Source organism: Somniosus microcephalus, chromosome 11, assembly GCF_052327205.1.
Source record: "Somniosus microcephalus isolate GS21.2 chromosome 11, FLI_Smic_1.0, whole genome shotgun sequence".
Classification (NCBI taxonomy): domain Eukaryota; kingdom Metazoa; phylum Chordata; class Chondrichthyes; order Squaliformes; family Somniosidae; genus Somniosus; species Somniosus microcephalus.
The window spans coordinates 147,806,741-147,822,335 of NC_140997.1; the positions used below are offsets into that span (position 1 = coordinate 147,806,741).

The 15,595-nt window shown below is 43.9% G+C and overlaps 1 protein-coding gene across 6 annotated transcripts in view; it reads right to left on the reverse strand.

The window, feature by feature from the left end:
* Positions 1–12,738: 12,738 nt before the first annotated feature.
* The window catches only part of sumf1 (sulfatase modifying factor 1), a 172,376-nt gene continuing 169,519 nt past the window's right edge, over positions 12,739–15,595 (reverse strand). For all 6 annotated transcript variants that reach the window (XM_086001363.1, XM_086001360.1, XM_086001359.1 and 3 more), the window contains one exon: positions 12,739–15,007. In XM_086001363.1, coding sequence (XP_085857489.1) covers positions 14,899–15,007 — 109 coding nt within the window. In that variant the 3' untranslated portion in view covers positions 12,739–14,898. The remainder of the gene's footprint in view (positions 15,008–15,595) is intronic.

Consider the following 15,595-nt stretch of genomic DNA (forward strand, 5'->3'; position numbering starts at 1 on the left):
AGGTGGTGGTGAGCTGCCTTCTTGAACCGCTGCAGTCAGTGTGGTGAAGGTACTCCCACAGTGCTATTAGGGAGTTCCAGGATTTTAACCCAGCGACGATGAAGGCACGACGATATAGTTCCAAGCCAGGATGGTGTATGACTTGGAGGGGAACTTGGAGGTGGTGGTGTTCCCATGCGCCTGCTGCCCATGTCCTTCTAGGTGGAAGAGGTTGCGGGTTGCCAAAGAAGCCTTGGCGAGTTGCTGCAGTGCATCTTGTAGATGGTACACACTGCAGTCATGGTGCGCCGGTGGTGGAGAGAGTGAATGTTTAAGGTGGTGGATGGGTTGCCAATCAAGCGAGCTGCTTTGTTCTGGATGGTGTCGAGCTTCTTGAGTGTTGCCGGAGCTGCACTCATCCAGGCAAGTGGAGATTATTCCATCACACTCCTTACTTGTGCCTTGTAGATGTTAGAAAGGCTTTGGGGAGTCAGGAGGTGAGACACTCGCCACAGAATACCCAGCCTCTGACCTGCTCTTGTTGCCACAGTATTTATGTGGCTGGTCCAGTTAAGTTTCTGGTCAATGGTGACCACCAGGATGTTGATTGTGGGGGATTCGGCGATGGGAATGCCATTGAATGTCAATACTCATAGAATGTATCCCGAACGAAATCTATTTAATTTGAATCAATCAATACTAAATGTTTCCACCGTCTCCCGAGGGAACCTGTTCCACAGATTGACCATTCGCTCACTGAAATATTGTTTCCGCGGATTGGTTTTGAATTTACCCCCTTTAAGCGCAGGCCACCTCCTCTGGTTCTGCTGTTCTGGACAAGGTGCCAGCAACTCGCTCTCCTGCACTACATTCCTGAAATCTAATTCAGCCACTCACTTTGTAACTCGGCTTGGGACAGGAGGGGTAGGGCTGTTGTTAATTATACAACGTTTGTTTTTAAGTCTCTGACATGGCTTGTAATGTTTTGTATTGTAATTCTTTATATGGGATCTGTAGTCAGTGCATTTCAAAGTCATTCATTGTCTGTAAAGCACGTTTCTGAGAGATGTGATGAAGTGCTATACAAATGTAAGGGTTTCTTTTATAATTGAGTGGCTGGAAATGATTGCTAATTGTGCCTCAGAGATGTGGGGCACTGGGCTGTTCAATTAACTGCAAACGTTAGACACTGTTCCACATTCCACTAATAACAGTGAGCACCACTTTCAGCCCCCCAAGAGAGGGGACTGAAATAGTCGGGCCTCGAACAGCTCTATTATATATTTGCAAAGTAGTTCACTCAGTTGTAGCCGTAATCCCAAGTTCCCATTCAAAGCTTTGCAGCACTAACCTCTTTTTGAGAGGCTGCGCCATCTTCAAGGATACAATAGCAAAATACTGCGGATGCTTGAAATCTGAAACAACAACAGAAGATGCTGGAAACACTCAGCAGGTCAGGCAGCGTCCGTGGAGAGAGAAACAGAGTCAACGTTTCAGGTCGATGACCCTTCGTCGGAACTGGAAAAAGTTGGAGAAGTAACAGATTATAAGCAGGGGCAGGGAAAGGGGGGAGGGGAGGAAAGAACAAAAGGGAAGGTCTGTGATAGGCTGGAAGGCAGGAGAGATTAAAAGACAAAAGAGATGATGGTGCAAGGCAAAAGGAGATGGTAATGGGACAATTTAAGAAACAAAAGATGACTCTAGATGTGTGAATGACAATGGCAGAATCATCAACAGCTGCCATGTGAGAGAAAAAAAAGAAATCTTCATGGATACAACTGCTGATATATGCAGTGCATAATGAGTGGAAGAGGGTCAAAATTAAGCTGCAACTTGGCAAAAAAAGCACAGCAACCTGACCAGAAATAGATTGTCAGCAGAAAGTGGATGGCAAATCCCTAAGCAGTGGGAAACATTTTGCCACTTAATCCAGCCATGGCTCAGTGGTAGCACTCTCGCCTCTGAGGTGAGTTCGCAGTCCCGCTCCACTTTACCATATAATCTAGGCTGACACGCTAGTGCAGTACTGAGGGAGTGCTGCACTGTCAGAGGTGCCGTTTTTCGGATGAGATGCTAAACCGAGGCCCCGTCTGCCCTCTCAGATGGATGTAAAAGATCCCATGGCACTATTTCGAAGTAGAGCAGGGGAGTTCTCCCGGTGTCCCAGACAATATTTATCCCTCAACCAGCATCACTAAAACAGATCATCTGATCTTTTATCTCATTGCTGTTTGTGCGATCTTGCTGTGTGCAAATTGGCTGCCGTATTTCCTACATTAGAATAGTGACTACACTTCAAAAGTACTTCATTGGCTGTAAAGCACTTTGGGACACACTGAGGTTGTGAAAGGCACTATATAAATTCTCTGTCCTCCAGTCTAAGCTCATTTGAATAATTAGTCACAACTCTGGGTACAAATTCAGGCAACTCTTGAGAAGAAAAGGAAAATTGCGTGTCAGTGAAATTTAAAAGGGTGGGGGCAATTAAAGGGAAGTGCCACAATGGTGGGACGGGGAACAGCAATTCAGCATGCTTTTGGAAAGCCGTAAAAAAACATCAAAACCCATCAGGAGCCTTTTCCAAGGCTGAAGGGGTAAGGGATTAAGAAGTGGTAGGCAAACATGAATGGAAAATGGGGCACACTAGGTGCAGGCATGAATCTGCAGACAAGTGATGGACCAGCCCAGTGCCTGACCTGTTTGATACCTGTTGGAGTCAATGTAGTGCTATGGGGGTGCAGGCGAGGCGGGGAGGGGATGCTTTCTGTGCCACTCCACTATACCATCCCCATTGGTCAGCACAGCCGCATGCCTGCAAGAAGGTGCAGCCAGGTTTCAGGCTCCAGTTGCCTGCTACTGTTCCGCCTGTGCTGCATGGTAGCATCCGGTGTCTCAGGCCCTGTAGAAATTCCTGGTGGCATCTTTGTGGGTGCAGTCAATCGGGGAACCCTCGCTCTTGATCACCTTGGCACCCTTCTTTAATCTCATACCACTTCAACCATGAAATACTGTATTTGGGACACATGAAAACCAACCTCTGTCATTCATTTTTAACATGACTCCATGACGGCCACAGGACTCTGTAGCTCCTTGAGTTCCTGCAAAAGTTGATGGTGGAAGAACTCCTTTTCATGTGCCCCTTTGTCCCCTATCTATTTCCATTCTACAGAAGCCTTGCAATTGTTTCACTTACAGTCAGCTTTCTGGTTACTAAGTAAGCAACAATAATAGGCTTTCTTTTCAGCACATCTGATGAACTACATACCATTATGACAAAATAAAAATTATTCCAGAAAATGTTTAAAAAACGGTTTACAAAAACGATTCTAAAACAATGCAATACTAAAAACCCAATTAAATATTGAGAAAGACAATTTACTAAAAAGTCTCTGCCCCTTTAAGAGTTCCAACACACATGAAGCCCCGTCAAAAGGAGCGTCACATCGCAAGATTTTTTGGTTTAAGTTATAATATGGTTTTGATCTAAATTCAGGTTCCGGGCTCTTAAGGGTTCATTCCGAAAGGTTTAGCGTACTTTTCTGACCAGACCTACAGAAGAAAAAAAGGCCTAGAGCTGCTAAATCAAAGGGACGACTAGGGATTTCCATGGACTCGTCCAAAGGAAATGAGCTAGCCATTAAAACTGTTATCCATACCAGTTTGAGACAATGGGATTTATTAGCATATTCCAGGAAGAAACTGGATATAATGTTGGAATGGCCTCACTCATTTGAGGATTCTAGCTGACCAGACACTGCTGCAGTGACCCTCACACCAAGTTTCTATGTTAGCTGGGTGGGTTTGTAGTTTTAATTCATAGCACTATTAGCCATTCCTTTACACAGCACCTCCTAACCAACATTTATAGAGCAGCACCAGTAGTGGGGTGGGGGAGAAGGCACTCACTGCTGTCAGCTGGGGAAAACCTTAAACAGCGGAGAGGAAAGGAAGGACATTTAAAATAAAGGCTTAAAAACCCATGAATTAAGTAGAGCAATGCGTCATCCAAAGGGTTACTGATGTGCTTTCTCACTTGTGAAAGTAGTCCAGTAACAAATCATCCCTGTTTAGATTGTTTGTAGGTCTCAAGGCAATTCTAGTACTGTATTTATAGAGCTGCCAGCCTCACCATCCTCCCCTTATTCACAGTTTATCAAAATTATAAATCCTATAGATAGCAGAGAAAATGCAGTGCCTGCATTCTGGTCCCTTCCCATTCCCAGTACAGGGCTTCTTCCTTTTAATTTGCTTCTCCTTCCCTGAAGCTGCTTCTTTTTGCCGGCAGCCATCCAGTACTTCACCCGAAAGGCCATTTTTCAAACGTAAGCCCAGTTTAAGAGGTTTGGCAAACTATTTAACTGGGAGAGGGGTATGGCAGCCGAGCCGCCGCTTGTCTTTTTACGTACCCGTGCTTTCCAGCAGGGGTCGCTGAATAGTAAACAGGATTGGATGCCCTACCCCATTACTGACCTTTATAGCTCAGGATACTGAGGTCAACTGTAGCATCAGCTGTGCTGTTGGTCCTACCTTGATCAGCCAACGCAGCACTAATCAGGGATCAGACCCTGTCCTAGTGCCTGTGTCGCTTAGTACCACATCATGTGGTTCACTCACTGAGCCACTGGAGCAGGATTCATTCTTAAAGTAAAGGCACTGGTTAATGGACAGTTTTGAGTAGGATTCTTTCCGAGTAATAACACATTCATCACAAGGACTGCGGCGGTTCAAGAAAAAAGCTCACAACCACCTTCTCAAGGGCAACTAACGATGGGCAATAAATGTTGACCTTGCTAGCGACGCACATATCCCAAGAATGTATAAAACAAAACATACATAGGCTAGATCTTTAGTTTCCAGCTTTTATACACATTAGGAATCACTGCCTTTGAATTTTTTTTTGCGATAGACATCAATTGAGCACTACCATTCTGCAATGAATGACAGCGGGGTGTTTATTAACACTGTTGTGTGGTCTGAATGTCAGGCCGCTCCTTGCCTTGCTTCCGATCACTGGCAGTGTGAGGTTTTTGCACCGTATGGTGAAAGCTCCCTGGAGTGACATTGCTCCCAGAAGCACGCTATGTACCAGCCAGGGCTCACTGGTAGCACTCTTGCCTCACAATCAGAAGGTCATGGGTTCAAGTTCCCCTCCAGAGACTTGAGTACATAATCTAAACTCATGGATTTTGGATGAAATGTTAAACTGAGACCTCATCTACCCTTTCAGGTGGACGTAAAAGATCCCATGAAGAAAATTTTAAACAAAGGCTTAAAAACCCATGAAATAAGTAGTGGCATCCAAAGGGTTATTGATGTGCTTTCTCACTTGTGAAAGTAGTCCAGTAACACACATCATCCTTGATTAGATTGTTTGTTGATGAAGAGCAGGGAGTTTCCCCAGTGTCCTGGCCAATATTTATCTCTCAACCAATACTTAAAACTGATTATCTGGTCATTATCTCATTGCTGTGTGCAAATTGGGTGCCACATTTCCTACATTACAGCAGTGATGACACTTCGAAAGTAATAATTGATTGTAAAGCGCTTTGGGACGTCCTGAGGTTGTGAAGGGTGTTATATAAATGCGAGTCGTTCTTCCTTTGGGGATGTGTAACATACTCTGGGACACAAGATTGCAGTACCAAAGCTCATCAATGTTTCTGTGAAAACCCCCTGTGCAGAATGAGCCAATTGTACTGGATAGGTTCAGCCACAGAACGGCGTTCACTTGCAAAACAGTATATTTCCATAAATGAGACAAGGGCACTGAAGAACAAACATGCGTTTATAATCAGCCAGAGCCACAAATACCAAGGAACACTTCAGAGTAATTCTTACCTGCCACGGAGATAGCTGATGTTAATGAGCTACTGTCACCTTCAGCGACCTCCTTCTATAGCAAATTAAACTCTGAACAATTATCAACTTTAACATCCCTTTATTTATTTCTGTAGTACTTTTGTTTAAACTGTTAGTGCTGTGGCTTGGAGGAGTTGTTGAGCCCCAACTGTGAAGGCACTGAATTAACAAAACACACTGGGAGCTGGTTTTAATGATTTTGGTTGCTGCTGTTGTGAGTCATTCCCCCCCCCCCCCCCCCCACATCAGGTCACCAGCATTCAGTGCTCTAATAAAAATAGCCATTCAGATCAAGCAAAATAAAAGCACTGCAGACTAGTCGATTCCCCCGTGACATTACACACAGAGAGTCAGAATCGAGTGCAGTCTTCAGGGGAAATGGGGTTAGAGGGGAGGAGATAATTGGACTGCGGTGTGCAGATGTAATTCAGCCATATTTTAAGGTCATACATTCTGTCCTTTTAATACAATACTTTGCTTTATTATTTATTAAGCTCTGGAATTCCCTCCCCAAACCTCTCTACCCCTCTCTCCTCCTTTAAGATGCTCCTTAAAACCTACCTTTTTTTTGGTCACCTGTCCTAATGTCTCCTGCTTTGGCTCGGTGTCAAATTTTGTCTGACGAACATATGAATTAGGAGCAGGAGTAGGCCACTCGGCCCTTCAAGCCTTCTCCACCATTCAATGAGATCATGGCTGATCTGATTACTCCAGATTCCCGCCTACCTCCGATAACTTTTCACCCCCTTGCTTACCAAGAATCTATCTACCTCTGCCTTAAAAATATTCAAAGACTCTGCTTCCACCGCCCTCTGAGGAAGAGAGTTCCAAACACTCACGACCCTCTGTGAGAAAAAATTTCTCCTCATCTCTGTCTTAAATGGGCGACCCCTTATTTTTAAACAGTGACCCCTAGTTCTAGATTCTCCCACAAGAGGAAACATCCTCTCCACATCCACCCTGTCCAGATCCCTCAGGATCTTATATGTTTCAATCAAGTCACCTCTTGCTCTTCTAAAATCCAGCAGATACAAGCCTAGCCTGTCCAACCTTTCCTCATAAGACAACCCGCCCATTCCAGGTATTAGTCTAGTAAACCTTCTCTGAACTGCTTCCAGTGCATTTACATCCTTCCTTAAATAAGGAGACCAATACTGTACACAGTACTCCAGATGTGGTCTCACCAATGTCCTGTATAACTGAAGCATAACCTCCCTACTTTTGTATTCAATTCCCCTCGCAATAAAGTATAACATTCTATTAGCTTTCCTAATTACTTGCTGTACCTGCATAGTAACCTTTTACGATTCATGCACTAGGACACCCAGATCCCTCTGCATCTCAGAGCTCTGCAATCTCTCACCATTTAGATAATATGCTTCTTTTTTATTCTTCCTGCCAAAATGGACAACTTCACATTTTCCCACATTATACTCCATTTGCCAGATCTTTGCCCACTCACTTAACCTATCTATATCCCTTTGTAGCCTCCTTATGTTCTCTTCACAATTTACTTTCCTACCTATCTTTGTGTCATCAGTCATTTAGCAACCATACCTTCGGTCCCTTCATCCAAGTCATTTATATAAATTGTAAAAAGTTGAGGCCCCAGCACTGATCCCTGTGGCACACCACTCATTACATCTTGCCAATCAGAAAATGACCCATTTATGCCTACTCTGTTTCCTGTTAGCTAGCCAATCTTCTATCCATGCCAATATGTTACCCCCTACACCATGAGCTTTTATTTTCCGCAATAACCTTTGATGTGACACCTTATCAAATGCCTTCTGGAAATCTAAGTACAGTACATCCACCGGTTCCCCTTTATCCACAGCACGTTACGTACATAGAAACATAGAAGATAGGAGCAGGAGTAGGCCATTCGGCCCCTCGAGCCTGTTCCGCCATTTAATGAGATCATGGCTGATCATCCAAATCCAGTACCCTGTCCCTGCTTTCTCCCCATATCCCTTGATCCATTTAGCCTTAAGAAATATATCTAACTCCTTCTTGAATATATTTAATAAGTTGGTCTCAACTGCCTTCTGTGGTACAGAATTCCACAGGTTCACCACTCTCTGGGTGAAGAAATTCCTCATCTCAGTCCTAAATGGCTTACCCCTTATCCTTAGACTGTGACCTCTGGTTCTGGACTCCCCCACCATCGGGAACATCCTTCCTGCATCTAGTTTGTCTAGTCATGTTAGAATTTTATAAGTTTTAATGAGATCCCCTCTCATTCTTCTAAAATCTAGCGAATATAAGCCTAATCGACTCAATCTCTCTTCATACGTCATTCATACCATTACAGGTATCAGTCTGGTGAATCTTCGCTGCACTCCCTCCATGGCAAGAACATCCTTCCTCAGATAAGGCGACCAAAACTGCATACAATACTCAAGGTGTGGTCTCACCAAGGCCCTGTACAACTGCAGCAAGACATCCTTGCTCCTGTACTCGAATCTTCTTGCTATGAAGGCCAACATACCATTTGCCTTCTTAACCGCCTGCTGCACATGCATGCTTACCTTCAGCGACTGGTGCACAAGGACACCCAGATCTTGTTGCACTTCCCCTTTTCCCAATCTATTGCCGTTCAGATAATAATCTGTCTTCCCGTTTTTGCCACCAAAGTGGATAACCTCACATTTATCCACATTGGGCAGATGCATGGCAGATGCAGTATAATCACCCAACCTGTCCAAATCATACTGGAGTCTCTCTGCAGCTTCCTCACAGCACACACGCCCACCCAGCTTTGTGTCATCTGCAAACTTGAAGATATTACATCTAGTTCCCTCGTCTAGATCATTAATATATATTGTGAATAGCTGGAGTCCTAGCACCGATCCCTGCAGTACCCCACTAGTCACTGCCTGCCACTCGGAAAAAGACCCGTTTATTCCAACTCTTTGCTTCCTGTCTGCCAACCAGTTCTCTATCCAAGTCAGCACGCCAATCTCTGATGCGGGACCTTATTGAAAGCCTTCTGAAAGTCCAAATACACCACATCCACTGGTTCTCCCTTATCTATTCTACCAGTTACATCCTCAAAAAATTCCAGTAGATTAGTCAAACATGATTTACCTTTTGTAAATCCATGTTGACTTTGTCCAATCCTGTCACTGTTTTCCAAGTGCTCTGCTATTACATCTTTTATAATGGACTCTAGCATTTTCTCTTCTACCGATGTCAGGCCAACAATAATTCCCCGTTTTCTCTCTACCACCTTTTTTAAATAGTGGGGTTACATTAGCTACCCTTCAATCCATGGGAACTATTCCAGAGTCTATAGAATTTTGGAAGATGACCAGCAATGCATCTACTATTTCTAGGGCCACTTCCTTAAGTACCCTAGAATATAGATTATCAGGCCCTGGGGATTTATCGGCCTTCAGTCCTATCAATTTTCCTAACACCATTTCCCTACAAATACTGATTTCATTCAATTCCTCCCTCTCATTAGACCCTATGTTCCCCAAAATCTCTAGAAGGTTATTTGTGCCCTCCTTTGTGAAGACAGAACCAAAGTATGTATTTAATTGGTCTGCAATTTCTTTGTTGCCCATTATAAATTCCCCTGATTCTGACTGCAAGAGTTCACCAATCTTTTTCTCTTCACATATCTATAGAAGCTTTTACAGTCAGATTTTATGTTCCCTGCAAGCTTACTCTCATATTCTATTTTTCCCCTCTTAATTAATCCCTTTGTCCTCCTTTGCTGAATCCTAAACTGCTCCCATTCCTCAGGTTTGCTGCTTTTTCTGGCCAATTTATATGTCCTCTCCTTGGATCTTATGCTATCCCTAATTTCCCTTGTTAGCCACGGTTGAGTCACCTTTTTTGTTTTATTTTTATGCCAAAAAGGGATGAACAAATTCTGTAGTTCATCTATGCGATCTTAAATGTTTGCCATTGCCTATCCACCGTCAACCCTTTAAGTAACATTCCCCAATTCATCCTAGCCAACTCGCGCCTCATACCATCGTAGTTTCCTTTATTTAAATTCAGGACCCTAGTCTCTGAATCAACTACTTCACTCTCCATCTTATTGAAGAATTCTATCATATTATGATCGCTCCTCCCCAAGGGGCCTCGCACAACAAGATTGCTAATTAATCCTTTCTCATTACATAATACCCAGTCTAAGATGGCCTGATCTCTAGTTGGTTCCTCGACATACTGGTCCAGGAAACCATCCCGTATACACTCTAGGAATTCCTCCTCCACAATATTGTTACTAGTTTGGTTAGCCCAATCTATATGTCGATTAAAGTCACCCATGATAACTGCTGTGCCCTTATTGCACGCATCTCTAATTTCCCGTTTAATTCCATCCCCAACCTCAGCATTACTGTTTGCAGGTCTGTATACAACTCCCATGAACATTTTCTGACCCTTGGTATTTCTCAGCTCTACCCATACAGATTCCGCATCATCAGAGCTAATATCCTTCCTTACTATTGTGTAGCCAGCAATGCTACGCAACTACCTTTTCCTTTTTGCCTGTCCTTCCTGAATATTGAATACCCCTGGATGTTGAATTCCCAGCCTTGGTCACCCTGGAGCCATGTCTCCGTAACTCCAATTACATCATATCCGTTTACATCTATTTGCGCAGCTAATTCATCCACCTTATTACGAATGCTCCTCGCATTAAGACACGGGGAGAAATTGGGTATATTGCGCCACCTATTAGCGCCTAAAGAGGGCAGTCAGTGGCTGTAGCGCCACTGGCCGCGCCTCTCGCGATATTCAGCGGGGGCGCTAATGGTGGCGTTAGCCTGTTGCGCTGCGCCGCCACCGATGACGTAATCGATGTGCGCAGCGCCCCATTAGCGCCTCGATCGCGATATTTGGTAGTGAACGCCGCTGTAGCGCCGTTCGCTACCCGCACCCGGTTCACGGGGCCTTGCTGTGCCGGCAGTGGCGCAAGTTAAGGTGGAGGTGCGGGGCGGCCGCCTTTTTCGGCGGCCGCCTGCCAGCACCTCCGTCCCCGGCCTCCTGACCCCCCCCCCCGCGGCATTGCCGGCTGTTTCCCGAGAGCCCGGCACTTCTCCTTGGTGCCGGGCTCTTTTGCCGGCACTCGCGATCGGGGATCGCGCTGTTGCAGGCCCCTCCCCCTTAACAATGGGAGGAAGGCCTGCAGTACCGCAGCGTGCCGTGCCGCAGCGTGTGGCGCTGCGGCACGTTGCGCTGCGATATTCAGTTTCAGCGCCCTAAGAGGGACGCGGAGCGCCTCGAGCCTCGCCCCCGTCTCCCTCTAGGGGTGCTGAAACTCAATTTCTGACGTTCGTTAATGCTCCGAACGCTGCGCAAAAATCAGCGACCAGGCGAACTTGGCGCCACTTTGGCACCTCAACCCAATTTCTAGGCCACAAAGCCTTCAGGCTTGTTTTTTTAACATTCTTAGTCCTTTTAGAATTATTATTTACTGTAGCCCTGTTTGATTTACACCCTTGATTTCTCTGCCTTCCACTTTTGCTTTTCTCCTTCCTGTCTTTTGTTTCTATCCTTGCTTCGCTCTCCTCTGTCTCCCTGCACAGGTTCCCAACCCCCTGCCATTTTAGTTTAAACCCTCCCCAACAGCACTAGCAAACACTCCCCCTAGGACATCGGTCAAAGAATTTTCCTCAAAGAACTCCAATAAATTGGTTAAACATGATTTCCCTTTCACATAACCATGTTGACTCTGCCTGATTACTTTGAACTTTTCTAAGTGCCCTGCTATAATGTCTTTAATAATAGCTTCTAACATCTTCCCTAGGACAGATGTTAGGCTAACTGGCCTGTAGTTTCCTGCTTTCTGTCTCCCTCCCTTTTTGAATAAAAGGAGTTACATTCGCTATTTTCCAATCTAATGGAACCTTCCCCGAATCTAGGGAATTTTGGAAAATTAAAACCAACGCATCAACTGTCTCACTAGCCACTTCTTTTAGGACCCTAGGATGAAGTCCATCAGGACCCGGGGACTTGTCAGCCCGCAGCTCCAACAATTTGCTCAGTACCACTTCCCTGGTGATTATAATTTTCTTGAATTCCTCCATCCCTTCCATTTCCTGATTTACAGCTATTTCTGGGATGTTACTTGTATCCTCTATAGTGAAGACCGATGCAAAATACCTGTTCAATTCAACTGCCATCTCCTTATTTTCCATTATTAATTCCCCAGACTCATTTTTTATAGGACCAACGCTCACTTTGTTAACACTTTTCTTTTTAAAATAGCTATAGAAACTCTTACTATCTGTTTTTATATTTCTAGCTAGCTTTCTCTCATACTCTAATTTTTCTCTCCTTATTAATCTTTTAGTCATTCTTTGTTGTTTTTTATATTCTGTCCAATCTTCTGACTTGCCACCCATCTTTGCGTAATTATATGCTTTTTCTTTAAAGTTTAATACTATCTTTAACTTTTTTAGTTAACCACAAATGGTGGGTCCTCCCCTTGGAATTTTTCTTTCTTATGAAGCACCTTGGGACGTTTTACTATACTAAAGGTGCTATATAATTGCAAATTGCTGGTGTTCAAAGTAAAATGGTAAAACACAATTTTGGGAAGTAGAGAAGAAGAGTTGGTTGGAGTGTGGGAGTTTCTCTTTAGTGGAGGTGAGGAGGTGGGAGACACAAAACTGACGCACTATAGCGCTACCAGTGGTGAGAGGGTACAATTAGAGTGTGACATTATAAATGTCATTTTCACTATAAATGTCGATATAGGAATTTGTAATGGAAACAATCGACAGGAAGTGCATGCAGATATATTTTTAATATATAGATAGTATGTAAGAGTATCCATAAGAGGGAGGCTAATCTTGGAAGTAATTCTCCTGGCTGAGATGCTGAAGATCAACAAGTTCAATCATGACTTCTGAATAAAGACACAGACACAAGCTCTTGTAAAATTAGTGAATTATCTTCAATGTTATCAAACCCAGTTGCACAAACACATGGATGTGTCATAAGTTTTTAAAACAGATTAAACGGAAATTAAAATGTTGATAGACACCATTATATGACCACACCAGGGATTCACTATTGTAGTATTAATAGTACTTTTGCTTATGTCCACAAACCCCACGTTCTGATACAGGAAACTCTCGTTTAAACGGCACCTAAATATCCGGAATTCTCTATTAACCGGCAAAATTCCCACTCCGAAAACAACACCTCAATAACCGGCAATGTTGCCGACTCCGAGTCTCCCGCGGTGGCCGAGTTAGTCAGTGGGGGTAGTTCTCCAAACTGCCACTACTCGGCTTCTTGGCGCTGTCGGAAGTCGGAACACCTCAATACCCCTGTAACAGGAGTCTGACTCTCCCGCGCTGCCGGTAGTCTCTTCTGATCCACCATTTTACAGGGGTACTGTGTGTCTCCCACGCTGCTGGTAGTCATTGCATTGCATTACCCTCAACTGGCAGTACTGTACTTAATCAAGCATCTTCCACCATCCATTTAACACAACATTCTGTAGGTGATACCCAATTACTGTATACTGCACATTTCTTGATTTTTTTATTTTTCTTGTTAAAAATTGCCGTGGTAGATAACCCTCTCCGGCATCCAGAATTTTTGATCAACCGGCAACACGCCGGTCCCGTCAGTGCCGGATACCAAAGAGTTTCCTGTACTGTAAATATCAATACAGAGTCATTTTTGAAGAATATTAAAGACATCGAAGTAGCAGTGGATGGGAAATACCCCAGCTTCTGTTAATCACATCATTGCGTAAACAGTGAGGCTATATAACAGGATCATTAGAGTACACTCCCTTATCATTTTGATTTATAAAGTGAGCAACCAACTTGATTAGTTACAACTTAAAGCTTGATTTTTCAACCATGCCCTACCCACCTTCCGAAGACGTTTTTCTTCCCCAGTTTTTTCTCCTCCTCTCTTGATTTGTGCTGGGGTAAGTACCTGTGACCCCAAAGCACCTTGACAAGCATCAGCCTTGGCTCAGTGGTAGGTCTCTCGCCTCTGAATCAGAAGCTTTTGGGTTTAAGGCCTACTGCAGAGACTTGAGCACATATCTAGGCTGACACTCCAGTGCAGTGCTGAGGGAGTGCTGCATTGTTGGAGGGGCCGACATTCAAATGAGGCGTTAAACTGAGGCCACGTCTGCTCTCTCAGGTGGATGTAAAAGATCCCACGGCACTATTCGAAGAACAGCAGGGGAGTTCTCCAAATATTTATCCCTCAACCAACACCGCTAAAACAGATTATCTGGTAATTTATCTCATTGCTGTTTGTGGGACCTTGCTGTGTGAAAATTGGCTGCTGTGTTTCCCTACATTACAACAGTGACTGCACTTCAAAAAGTAATTCATTGGCTGTGAAGTAACTTGAGACATGCTAAGGGTGTTAAAGGTGCTACAGAAATGCAAGTTATGTATTTCTTTTTTACATACTGTCTATATTATAATTGTATGTAAAAATAGACTGCGTGCCTTGCAATTCAGCCCCTTCTTAATCCAGTACTTCAGATCCAATATTGTGTGGTGTAGATCATACTTAAGGAAATGTTAAAACCGTTGAGAAAACCAACACACCTCCATTGGGCCATTCGATATCAGTGTGGGATGAAGAGCAGAGACTTTGGTCTTATATGGCCATCAGTTGAAAGTTTGGTCTAAAGATGCTTTGAACTTAAACTTACTGTGTTACTTCATATTGCAGTGCATGGTCATGGTTTGGAGCAAGAGGATTGATTTTATTTTAACATTAACAAAGACAGAATCCTGCTTGAGTGAGTCTCAATGCATCAGCTGAAGGGACAACCCTTTCAAGGTCTCTGTACTGTACCTTTAAATTCACACCATCTGAATGGAAAGATCCCAGAAATCAGTGGCTAGGATGTTTACAGCTTATTGATGGACTGGTAGCAGGGATGAAAGACTTCAGTTATGTGGTAAACTCCAGCTGCCGACTGCTGTAAGGGTGAGTTAATTCTTGACATGTATTCAGCTTCTTTCCATTTTCGAGAGGGCGAATACTTCAGTTTGATCCTTGGGTTCCTGATGACTCTCTCCAGGAAACTGCTTGTTGAGTCTCACCTCAGGTAATCTGGCAGAACATCAGCAGCACAGCGGAAACCCAGGTTGGAGGCAGAGCTGTCGGGTGTGTTCTGGCTGCGAGCAGCACAACGGTATCTATAGCAATAGGACTAAAAATATATCTGAAAGTTAGAAATGGACAAGTACAACCACTGTGCACTATCAGACTCCAATTCTCTCCTGTCCTATCAGACATTCTAGGCATGAAACTCTTTAGTACCACTCCCCTGCTCTTTCCCCATAGCCCTGAAAAATTTTCATTTTCAAGTATTTATACAATTCCCTTTAGAACGTTACTATTGAATCCACTTCCACCACCCTTTCAGGTAGTGCATTCCAGATCATAACAACTTACTGCATTAAAAATTCTCATTTCCCCTCTGGTTCTTTTGCCAATTATCTTAAATCTGTCTCCTCTGGTTACTGACCACCCACCACCCCCCCCCCCCCCACTGGAAACAGTTTACTCTTTGATGGAGTATTATTTACTCTATCAAAACCCTTCATGATTTTGAACACCTCTATTAAATCTCCCCATAACCTTCTCTACTCATGGAGAACAACCCCAGCTTCTCAAGTCTCTCCACATAACTGAAGTCTTTCATCCATGGTACGAGTCTAGTAAATCTCCCCTGCACCCTCTCCAAGGCCTTGACATCCTTCCTAAAGTATAGAACCCAGAATTGGACACAATACTC